At 34.3% G+C, this 12544-nt stretch overlaps 1 protein-coding gene across 5 annotated transcripts in view; it reads right to left on the bottom strand.

Annotated features, from left to right (window-relative positions):
- Positions 1-12544, bottom strand: part of Bruce (BIR repeat containing ubiquitin-conjugating enzyme) — a 195271-nt gene that overhangs the window by 50791 nt on the left and 131936 nt on the right. For all 5 annotated transcript variants that reach the window (XM_081730148.1, XM_081730149.1, XM_081730150.1 and 2 more), the window contains exons 43-45: positions 10871-11022; positions 8890-9069; positions 2209-2444 (exon numbers count right to left, since the gene is read on the bottom strand). In XM_081730148.1, the coding sequence (XP_081586274.1) occupies positions 2209-2444; positions 8890-9069; positions 10871-11022 (568 nt within the window). The remainder of the gene's footprint in view (positions 1-2208; positions 2445-8889; positions 9070-10870; positions 11023-12544) is intronic.

The following is a 12544-nucleotide window of genomic DNA, read 5'->3' as shown; positions in this document are numbered from 1 at the left end:
CTCCAGAATTTTTGTGGAGAAGCTCAGCATCTACACGCAAATGATACAAAATTTTAAAAAAAGGGGAAAGCAAAGAAGAAATAAGACGAAAAAAAAAAAAAAAAAAAAAAAAAGAAGATAAAAACAATCTTATATTTAACCGCATCTCTTAGGGCTTGATATTTTCATAGAGCGGAGAAGTCTGTTTATGAAGTTTGGGCACTCTTCTGGAATTGAGCCGCTGAAGATTTTTAAAGTGACAAACTGAAGAAGCGTTCATTAGTGTTGTTTTCAGATATAAGTTTTCAGCCTTTGTATATTAAAAACGATCGGCATTGAGAATGGCCTGACAAAAATTTAGATCAGGGATTCGAGTCTTAGAACCCCAGAGCTTTCCTAGTTATGCCCCATATTCCCGCTCAAGAATACGTATTTTTCATTGTTAAAAAAAAAAAAAAAAAAAAAAAAAAGTTAAAGAAGGAAAACACGAAAAGAAAATAGTAGTTTTCTTACAAACATACATAAAACTGCACTTTTAAGAGTGCTTATTTTTAAAAATTTCCAGGTAAGTCTGAGTGGTATACCATACCCCAAGATTTTCCTGTTGTGAACTATGAGAGAACTCTCCTGACTTCCAAAACCCAGCGCCTTTGGTTAAGCTGTTGGCCCACGTACTATATAACCAAGGTGTTAAAAGAGATTCTGAACTCTACACACGCATTTTAAATGTACTACTTCAGATTTCACATCAATACAAAATTTCCGGCTTGGCCAGAAATTCCCACCTACACTTAGCAAAACTGATGGCAGAAAGCCTGGTGGGTGGATCTTACACTTCTTCAATATGACAACACTGCATGTGCGCGAGCGTTCATACAAATGCAAATAGCTTACATTGAAACGTGCGCGTTCCCCTCTTGTTTCTTTCCCGCTCACATATTCAGAACCATTAGTGCTCGTGCTCAAATCTGAGAAAGTGCGATTCCCACTATACAGAAGAACGAAGGGGATCCACAGATCGTAACTGCGCGTCGGAAACCATGTAAAGAAAAATTACTCTCTCTGAAAAGTATTTTAAAAGTAGTACTACATTCTCCAAGTAATAAAAATAAATAGATTAAATTAATGTGTGAGTGTGTAAATGCAAATTTGCAAATAATCGCAAACTGCCTCTGATAAACTCATAACTGCCTCCTACTACTAAGAAGCCCAATGAAAAAATTGACATTCAGGGACGAACTCGGAAAGATGTCATCGAGGTAGACCTATTGTATGTTTGTGTATAGCTCTCCTGAGCATACCTGGGAGCTAGCTTATGACCCTTCGCATTGTGACGTTCCTTCAGGTTTAAATCTTGAGTAGTGAAACGACTAACTGTGATAAACTGTATGTTGTGCATGACAGGTGATTTCCTCGTGGGAATTACCAGTTGTCGTGTAAATATTATGTTTTTGTCTTGATATGTGAGGTCAGTGTTCTTACAGCAATGGATGGCCTTAGCCATTGGGTACCTGCTGATATTGATCCCTCAGAGTCATATTTTACCAATCACTGTCACATCATAAAATACACATATGTACCGTTCCCAAAAACTTTTCTTTAACCAATATACCTGCAGCTGACACCATTAACTTCCATAAAGCATTACATTTGCCTCACTACAGTATGCGACAGTTACGGAAACAAGTTATCCTCTCATACAGTGTGTCCGCAATCAACTGACGAAAGCTGGGACTTCAAAGTGAGCCAACTCTTCGTGTTTAACACCTTGATTTCTTTTTTCGAGTACAGTGACAAAGCTACATAAGATGCAGACCCACAATTTAACGTGGGATTTTGAACCACATGCATCACTAGCAGCTGAAGCAGGTCTCGTAAACGAAAGGCGGAAACGCTATTTAGCTGCTCTTTAGATCAAGGAAGTCACTTCTAAAACTGCAGAATAATTTTGTTAACTTTCTTTGCATCTTAACTTATTTATAATTCCAAGATAATAATGCTAAACTAACTTTAGCAAATAAATCAAATTTTTCCCAGTTTGTACATTACATATATATTTTACTTGAATATTCATCTCTACCGACTGTTTGTTTGTCTTTTTTACGTATTACCATTCTCAAGAAATATTAGCACTTCAGACAATATATGATTAAGAAAGCAAAATAATTCCTAGCCGCAAAGAATTAATAAAACATTCTTCAATGAAGTATTAATATTTTAAATACTTGCCTAGAACTCCTTGAGCAAGGACTGCAGGAAGTCCGGAATCCAGGAGTTGACAAATTGCAGGAGGTGATTGGCAAGCTACAGCCACGGTCATAAGCTGTCCCTCTGTTAGGCACATTTTATGAAAATCTTGAATTAGCAAGTGATTATACCATTCTCCAGGCGCTTCGTTACCAATCACTTTCTCCTTGGAGTCGTCGCTAATTGAAGCGCTCAGCTTGTCTAAATCGTGATCTTTCCTGTAAATGCAACGTAAAATAAATAAGAAAGCAAATACAGGATATAACATACAATACACCAATACAGGATATAATATCAATATAGGATCTGGTGTTGAAAGTATTGGTTGTTTTTGTTCCTCATATCTATGAAAAGATATAACAATTTATTGTTTGTAAGCAGGAAGGCTTTTGGATTAATGTACTCGGAACTTACCAGGTTTGGCTCTCAGTTTCTACCGTTTCTACCACAGCATTCTGTTTACTTTCGGGACTTGTTCGAGTAGCAAAGGCAACAAAATACCATAAACAAGACCACAGAAGTGACAGCTAAAAGAATGCAGAGAATATCTACAGCATGTCATGATCAGATGCTTGTGAAGGTGTAACAGTGGCGGTATACTTTGATATTAACATCTTCCTTCCATAGTTTGTTTCCGATATAATATTTAAGAACATATCGAGAATTCCTATGCCTACTTAATTTAGATCTTATAGCTTCACAGTTTCGAAAAAGCCTAATTTCTACGCTACTCTTAGTGTTATTATTCCCTTCATCTCACTGTATACAGGATCTTCCTTATTTGTCTGGAAAACCCAACTGGGACTCATTTTTTAAGGCTTCACTACGCTTACGTCTACTTTCTCTTACTTTTCTCCAAGTAATTCAGTAACAACTAAAAATATAATAATTTGAAAAAATACGTCACTTATTACTTACAAAATACTATAAATTGAACTATCTGTTGCTTTCAAGAAGCTTCATATAGCACAGATTTTAGTCAAACTGCACACCCAAATTTCTAGTTTATAAGAAAATACCTAAAAAATGTTCTTAGTTCGTTTAACATCATTTTGTAGATATATTTAGCCTCATTTTCTAAATTGTTTACATGTTAGTTTTTTTTTTAAAAAATTATTAACTAAAATTTAAAAAGTGACGGAAAGCATAAGAAGGGTAAGGAGAAAAAAGAAGGAATGTCACAAAACTACATTTCCGAGAAAACGGCTTTTTAATATTGAAAACCGTGTACAAAATTAATAGGGTTGAACTACACGAACGTTTACTTAATAAAGTTAAAAGGTTATTGTCCATTCGTTATTGTACACAGTGAAATAGTACCAAGAGTCACCAAGAGATAGGCCAAAGCAATCGTTAAAGCACACACATGGACATACTTTGTTTTTTTCCTCACTCTTCATATATATTACGTTTTGCCATTATCAGCATATTTTTTCACATTGACAAAGAAAGACAGGAAGAAATGTGTATATTATATATATATATATATATATATATATATACACGCACACAGACCGCCTAGTTTCATCAAACTACGGACATTTCTGATCTGTTTCATCTGCTGCTGCAGACATTCCCATAGTTTCAATTTAATTGAGAACTAAGAATTCTGGAGGGCATATCAGATGCTAAAGGGTGCCAGAATGTTCCTCAATCAGTTATGAAAACACATACACACACATCATCACACAACATCCCCCGGCATGTACCGTACACAACTTCCGCTCACACTCACTACCGTTAACCACAACTGTCATGCGTCAGCGATGATGAGTGATTTAGTCAAGTATTACTACTGGAACACCATCTATGTAACGACAAAAAGGGACCAATGTTAATCCTAGAACAGGACAGTTGTTCTTGGTCCTATGTGTTTACTTAATACGTATTCTTTGAAATCTGGCTCCTGACTTGAGGTACTATCGTAGTATTTGCCTAACATGTTTTGAGGGAAGTTAAAAAAATCTCCAGTCATGGCGGCTCATCCTTGAATCCTGAGTGTAATGAGGGATTTTATATCTATTCTATATTACACAGAAATACTCACCTCTTTGTTATTCTACAAAATTGTCTACTTCTTGCTTTTTACAAATCGGAATATAAGCGAGTGCCAAGTTCGAAATGCGTGCAAGATTTAATAAAATTCAATTTTGCCCAATGAAAGCCAATTCTACCCAATAAAACTTACTGGGCTATTTTCTTTTTAAAAAAACCTTTTTTCTCTCTCTCTCTCATAACCCTGATTCTCATAATCTGAAATCAACATCTCCAATTAATTTTGTTCAGAACTAAATGTGTTTTACCTTGATGATGGTACTTTAGGTGGACCACCACAGACAGTCATAGGCAACTTAAATGTTTTGCTTATGGAATCAAGTAAAATACGATTACAAATAAATCCATTAAAATGTGAGCTATTTTTTACGTCGGGATCACCAGATCCCATTATTAAAGCTCAATTTCAAGCTTTGCTACCTGGAATACGAACAATACCAACTCATGAGATATCATTATTGGGAGCACCACTACACAAAGATGGATCTGATAATTGTTTGGAGGATCACCTAAACAGTTTTGAAAAAACCGAGAGGTTGAAAAAAATTCGAATCATATAGCTTTTTTTCCTTTAAAAAATTGTTTGGGTATTCCTAAATTAACTTATTTTTTTACATCCGTTCCAACATGGTTCAGGCCAACTAAAATTTTTCGACTAGATGAAATTTTGAAAATGTGTTTGCAATCAATACTCAATTATAAGTTAAATGAAACTTAATGGGCACAAGCAAGCTTACCCATTCGTTTAGGAGCTTTAGGAGTACGAAAAGTTTCACATTTAAGCCTCTCTGCATTTCTGTCTTCTTCTTATGCGGTGTTGCCACTCACCTCCAAAGTTCTTACTATTCCAGTTGACGAAGTGAAGATTCCTCATCTGACAGAGGTATTAGAGATATGGAGAGGTATTTACAACACAATTCCAGTTGCAAAGGAAATGGGATGAAATTGTAATCAATGAGATAGCTGAAAACGAGGTAATTTCCCACAATGATGTTGATTCAGCTCGCCTCAAAGTACTACGACAAAAAGAGTCTGGAGCATGGTTGCAAGCCACATCCTCAAAAAACATGGAACATTTTTAGATACTAATATTTTTCAGATATGTGTAGCGTTACGCCTAGGACTTATTATTTGCCATGAATTCACATATGCGTGTCAAAGTCGAATGAATGAGAGAGGCTTACACGCATTAAGTTGCATTAAAAGTGCGGGTGGTGGGAGAATTTCACGTCATAGTGAAATAAATCAAATAATAAAACAAACTCTCACCAGTATAGACTGTCCTAACATTTTAGAGCCACCAAAAATTTTTCGAAATGATAGGCCAAATGGAATTACCTTGACACCTTGGAAAAGGGGCCAGTGTCTAGTATGGGATGTAATATGTGTAAATAGCTTTGCCCCATCTTACTTAACATCAACTAGTGAGGAAGCGAGAAGTGCAGCAGAGACAGCGTGTATGCGGAAACATTCTAAGTATTCAAAACTTAAAAAAGATCGCATTTTTATTGCGTTTGCCACGGAAGCAATGGGGCTTTTAGTGAAGAAGCCAGAATGTTTTTGAAGGAATTCGGATCCAATTGAATAAACAAATCAGGAGATCCTAGAAGTGGTTATTTTCTGACACAAAGGATAAGCCTAGCCATACAAAGAGGAAATGCAATTAGCATATTAAACTCCTTCCCATCTTCACCCAAGCTCAATGAAATTTTTATCTGAAATAATATAAGTAAAGATTAGAAATAATGTAAGTAAAAGGCTAATAGTCACCGCAAGAAACAAACCTCACCACTAGGAAGTACTTTCGAAGAACATCGTCTTCATTGTCAGCCTAGGCACACTTCAAAAAATATTTAAACCATAAAAAGAATGTTAAAAATGTACGAAGTAAAAATCTTCTTGTCACTAGAATAAGACATATGTTAATAGTAATTTACTTGTCACTGTTCACTGTTGTTTATTGTTTTTTCTTTTTCATTATCTTCCAGACGGCGAAAATGAATAACAAAAACATTGCTCCAAATGGCATTTATGCCATCTTTATCTGAATTGAGTGCCGGTTTCTCCTTATGAATGTAATAAGCTTCTTTATTTTTCCGTTCAGTTGCTGTTTTTGCTTTTTCGATCAAACATGAACTAACAATGTTGTGGTTATTTTCTTTGAGATGTGATGACAATCCAGATGACTCTTGTAAGCTGGTACCAAGTATATTCATTTTAAGTCATCTCATTCATGGCTTCAGAAACTGAATATTTGGAAAAACTTCTTCAGGAGAGCTCTTCTACTTTCTGATCTTCCTGGTGACCTCAGCCAAGAAATTTAGTATTTAATTAAAATTGGACAACAAAATGGCTATCAAAAATCTTTATTGCTGAAGTGGTACAAACACGTACAATCCGCGGCAAAAAAACTGCAACATGAGGATGTAAGTTTATTGTGAAACTACGCCTAATAGCACAGGAAATGAACATAACGTCTAAGTGGAACAAATCACGCCAGCATAAACCTCGGGCTCCTCCCGTGCACACTTATTTTGAGGCAAAAGACTTCGTCATTTCACAATATACTTATATGCTCATGTTGCAGGTTTTTTGCCGCGGATTGTACAACAGGAGATTGACGGCACCCACCATCGGCCAACAACAAATGCCAAAGAAGACAAATGGATTGTGTCTCTCTGGTTCTACATATTTCAGCAAAAATTAAGAAGGCATTGCATAAATATAACATCAAGGTATCCGAAATTCCTCCTAAACTTATAGAAAAATATATTACAAATTTTAAATAATTTTTTACTGATCCCCAACAAAGTAGTGGCGTCTATAGGGTTAAATGTCAATGTGGCCAAATATATATAGATCAAACAAAAAGGAATATTTATACCAGAATCGCTGAGCACATTCGTACGTCCAAATCTCGTAGCTTACAACAGTTAACAGGATTGGCATCACATCTCAAAGAAAATAACCACAACATTGTTAATTCATGTTTGATCGCAAAACCAAAAACAGCAGCTGAACGGAAAATTAAAAAAAAAAAAAAACTTATTATATTCATAAGGAGAAATCGGCATTCAATTCAGATAAAGGTGACATAAATGCTATTTGGAGCAATGTTTTTGCTACACATTTTCGCCGTCTGGAAGATAATGAAAGAAGAAACGCCAGTAAACAACAGTGAACAGTGACAAGTGAATTAACGTATGTCTTACTCTAGTGACAAGATGATTTTTACATCGCACATTTTTAAAGTTCTTTTTATGGTTTAAATCCTTTTTGAAGTGTGCCTAGGCTGACGATGAAGACTATGTTCTTGGAAAGTACTTTCTAGTGATGAGGTTTGTTTCTTGCGGTGACTATTAGCTTTATACTTACATTACTTCTAATCATTATCATTGCTTGCAATATAATGATAATAAGTAAAGACTATTCGAGATACAATTGTTTTTACTCACTTCCTAAATGGAAAATGTAACACAAACACAGATGACTTAATTACGGAAAAGAAAAAATTTAATCTTTTTTGTGTAGAAATATGAAATTAGTAGAATGATAAAAGTATAGGAATGTAATTAGTAGAGTCAATTAATTATTTTAGTGTAATATGATTCACAGCAGTAATAAAGTGATTATATGAATACTTTACGTTTAATGTAAAATGGAATAAAATTGTTGTAGGTGCGTATAAGAAAACAGTTCGTAAATAAAACATATTTGAAAATTCTGAATGAAGTGTTTGGTTATCTGGCTTTCTCATTATTAAAGGCGTCACTGTTTTCTTATTAGTCCGGCTGGCGACAATTAAGTCGAAGAAACACCTGCATTATTTCTGATGACAAATTGTGTAGTTCATAAAAATCAAAATATCTCTTTTTAATCTTCTTGTATTTTTTTAGTCTTTTGTAGCAAAGCAAAATTACATTAAAGAATAAAGTTCACTGAAATATTTTGTATGCTTGTGGTAAAAAGTAATTTAGAGCCAAAAATTGATCACAATTTCTTCCAACAGGGTGTCTACTAAAATTCTAAAATGAAATTTCGTGACCTTTACCAAACTATAAAATTTCCTAACATTTTCAAGAGCGAATTTGGGTGAGAATTAGGCCGAATTTTCATCCATGCGATGGAAACTTACTTTGCTTGCGATTTGGTAGCGTCTAAACCCGACCATAGACATTTTTGGTGGTGAATTTTGACGTTTTATAGAACAGAAGTTTTCCAATCTGTACTTACATTTGTATAGTTAAAAAAAATCGTGACCCCAAAGCTAAATTTCGTGACTTTCATGAGCATTTTCTGATTTCGTGACTTTTTCGTGACTTTCGTGACCAATAGACACCCTGTCCAAGTCCCTGACTCTTTAAAGAATTTCCTAAGTTTTCTCTGTCTTCGCAAATTCCTTGACTTTCCAGTTTTCTAGCTTTGTTTCATATTCTTGTTCTTAGACATAATGCACTCATCTGCTTAGAACAAATTTTCTTTGAAAATTTGTCATTCTTGAGTTAATCAACGAAATACCACTATTTTTAGACATAAAAGTCATTATGCACAAAATAATAAAAAAGGGTAAAGACAAGGTAAAGATTAATGCGCATCTAGCAAACATACCTATCATCAGATACCGATGCGTTTCTTCCTGTGCACACATTTGGAATTAAAATACCCATCCGCTGTAGTAACGAAGGAAATAATATAGGATTGATGTAACACATTGAGCACAATACATGATCAATGGCCTTCTTCAAAGGTAACTCTGCTGGTAAAATTAATGTCCAATTGTAAAGAATGCTGAAAGAAAGTAACAGAATTAGAAATAGCGTATAGTAGCTACGCTCTAGTATAAAAAGTTGATCACCAATCACTCTAAGCTCAATATCATTTACGAACAAAAACACAGTCCTCAAAGAGAAGTGGGAACGCATTTTTTAAAAACATATGCCAATTACAAATGCATATATGTAGTCCACTTTTTTGCATGAAGGAAAAATAACGTTATCAAGGAGATTTGCTAAAGTAACGTTTGTAATACAAAATGAAACATACAAATGTGAGTATAATTAAAGTAGATAGACGTTCCAAAACATACTAAGTTCCTATTTGCAAACTAAAATACCTTACACATATAAGGATTTACATATGGTCCAGCACGCAATATAAAGCACAAAGGTTTTAAGTATGCTATTTCATGTTTGTATATCAAACTTATTGTAAAGATTTTCAAACTATGAGTGTACGATAATTGTCTAGCTATATGTAGTTCTTGATAAGTAGTGTACTTTTGACATCAATTAAACTTATCTATGTGCTGAAATATCTGAATTTTTCTTGTTTACATACCGCCATTTGCATTCCATAGCTATAATTCTCTAGCGCTAAATAATCAATAATAATCATCGTACTGACTTGCCTATCGAGCTTAAAAGGTAAATACAAGAAAACATAGGAACTCTTAAGTAGTCCGTACACCTTTAGAATATGGTAGCACAGCAGAAAATATAACATCGAATTAGTATATACAAACTAATGCGAACAATCTTTGTACTTTAGAACAAGCAACACTAAGCTATGCAAATTTTGAGGCCGTAGTATGAACAATGTCATGCGAACAAATGAACTGTTACAGTTTGATACACAATGTAGGCCTTAAGTCGATTGACACTAGAAGTTAAACAGTTCTCGATTAACTACAGCAGCACTAGCTGACTGGCATAAACAATAACGTTATGATGTGATTCGTGACAATACATGTTTTATGAATAATAAGTGGTTCGCGACTAATACGTTGTAAGAAGTGATTTAAACCTTGCTACATTTGTAATTATGTTAGTTTACACTGAACAGAAAGTTATCAAATATGAACGCGTGTTGGTATGTCGAAAGTAGTTGTTACATGACAACAATTGTCAACATGTTACTGAGTTATTTGTGCAGCGTATTCCAAACACTAGTACACAATCAATCTCGTCAAACAATCTGTAATAAATTGAATAAAAGATTCGAACATGCTGAGTCTGTAACGGATCTTTTAAACCAGGTAGGCCTAAATGTGTTGCTACAGAAAAAAATCTTATGACTGCAGCGCAGCTTTTGCATTGAAAATGATAGAAGACACTTTGAACACTTGATTTAGGAACGCAACTAATGTTCTGAAATAATACAACTTGTAATAATTCCAGCGTTTCACTGCTGATAATTTTCACTGTAAATGCATTTTTGCAAAGTAGCTTATAGCCTACCCTGCATAGAGGCACGAAAACTTCACTTATACTATCATTATTATTATTATTATTATTATTATTTATAAGACGGAAATCTTACTAAACTTCTGGAATACGGACATGACATTTGGCATGTAAGGCTTTTTATTGCTTGACAAAGTACACATTTATTATTCACTTGTCTCAGTTTAATATGGGGAGCGCAGAGAGCTGAGGTAACAAAAATTCTCTAATACACCCTTTCATTATTCCTGATGATGTGTAATGTTAGAAGAAAAATCCTAATTTAAAAATTCATTTCCAAAATTTACTCTAATACTCCAAAACCTGGAGCACGCATCGTAAGAGACAATAATAATATAAATTCTTACTTGAACAATTCCGGCGTAATCATTTTGGACAAGTCATAGGCAGCACCAGCTTCATGGCCTGCCCATAATACAGATGCAATACTATGCACATAGGCTGATACAGGCGACCACATGGTATGAATCTCACTTGACCTAGTCTGGTCATTTGCGAACTGCAATGGAAATGATGACCATTTAAACTCATCAACAGTTCAAACATTAATTTATAAAATACCGAAAATTAGAATGAACAAATATAAAGTCTATTAAAACATTTCAATTGCACTAAGTATTTCCATTTATTGGTATGCGTGAAACAATTTTATGAACTAGGGGTCTAATAAATGTTTGAAAGCTAATTATATAAAGTAATGTTGAGAGCACATAGCTTCCAACAACAAAAATATTATGTTACATTGATCGATCGATTGATTATGGTTTAATAGAAACGTCAACAGTAAGGTTATTTGTCCCACTCATGATAAAGCCAATGGCCCTACACACATTACACATTAAGAATTCAAAATCAAATTTCTGGAAAAAAGGTGTAGTTCAAATAAAATGAACAACAAAATAAGAGATTACAACAAACAAAAAAAACCTATAAAAATTAATAACAAAGGTCCCTAAAAAAAGCTACAAGTAACGAAAAATAAACCAATTAAGAATGCTCCAAAGAGCACTGCCAGAACGAACTTAAAAAGAATTAATTTTTCTTATTAACTTCTACAGGCTTTATACCAATTGATCTATGTACTTTATTACTATACCAAATTGTTCTATGTACTTCATTAAACAATTCTTCTAATATATCTATCCATTTATAATTTCCTTGAATACTATTTTTTTCCATGTGTTTTGTTTAAGAGTTCTCTAAAAGAGTTCTACTACATGTTTTACGAAGGCACATGCTCAAAATAGAAAAAATCCGCAAAATATAACACTTCTATGAATTAAGGTTTCCGAGACATGGTTCCTTAAAATCCCCCGAAATCCGGACTTTTTTGGCCAATATCTGGGGGAATGGTGGCTAGTTAGCCAATGGACACACGTTACTATTTGGTACCAAAATGTTCACCATCCTCTTAGCTATTGATCAACACCAATTTCATCTCTCTATGACTGACGGTTCCCGAGATATGGCTCCTTAATCTCCCGAAATCGGAACTCTTTTCGCCAATATCTCGGGAACGGTAAGAGTGACGCGAAAAATTGAAAAATTACGATTTATTTTAAGTTCGTTGAATATAACAAGAATATCGAAGGAAAATAAAACATCTAACTGAAAAATCTAAAAAGAAAGACATCAATGCACGTTAACTATTTCAATCTCGCGAATAGGAATGAGAATACACTAATTAAAGACCGCATTATCCCTCAAAACCTAAGGTTTCTTTGACACACTTAAACCTCCTCCAAATTTTGGATGAAAACATCAAATCAGAATGAACTAAGGGACATACGAGAGGGTACCCAAAAGAAACCGAAATTACTGTGTAAAAGCTATATTTTCAAACATTTTACAAGACAATCTTATCCCCTTCAAAATAATCTCCATTACAACTAATTCGTTTGTCCCACCGGTGCTTCCACTGTTCGAAACATTGTTTGTAGTCATTTTGAGAAATGACTGACATCTCCTCCTCCGTTTTTTTTTTTTTTTTTTCAATGCTGTCAAATCGGTATCCCTTTCAT

Source organism: Thermobia domestica, chromosome 11 (genome assembly GCF_964235325.1).
Source record: "Thermobia domestica chromosome 11, izTheDome1.hap1.1, whole genome shotgun sequence".
In the NCBI taxonomy this organism is placed as follows: Eukaryota; Metazoa; Arthropoda; class Insecta; order Zygentoma; family Lepismatidae; genus Thermobia; species Thermobia domestica.
Note: the sequence above shows the minus strand (reverse complement) of the source record. Positions and strands in the feature narration are given on the sequence as shown.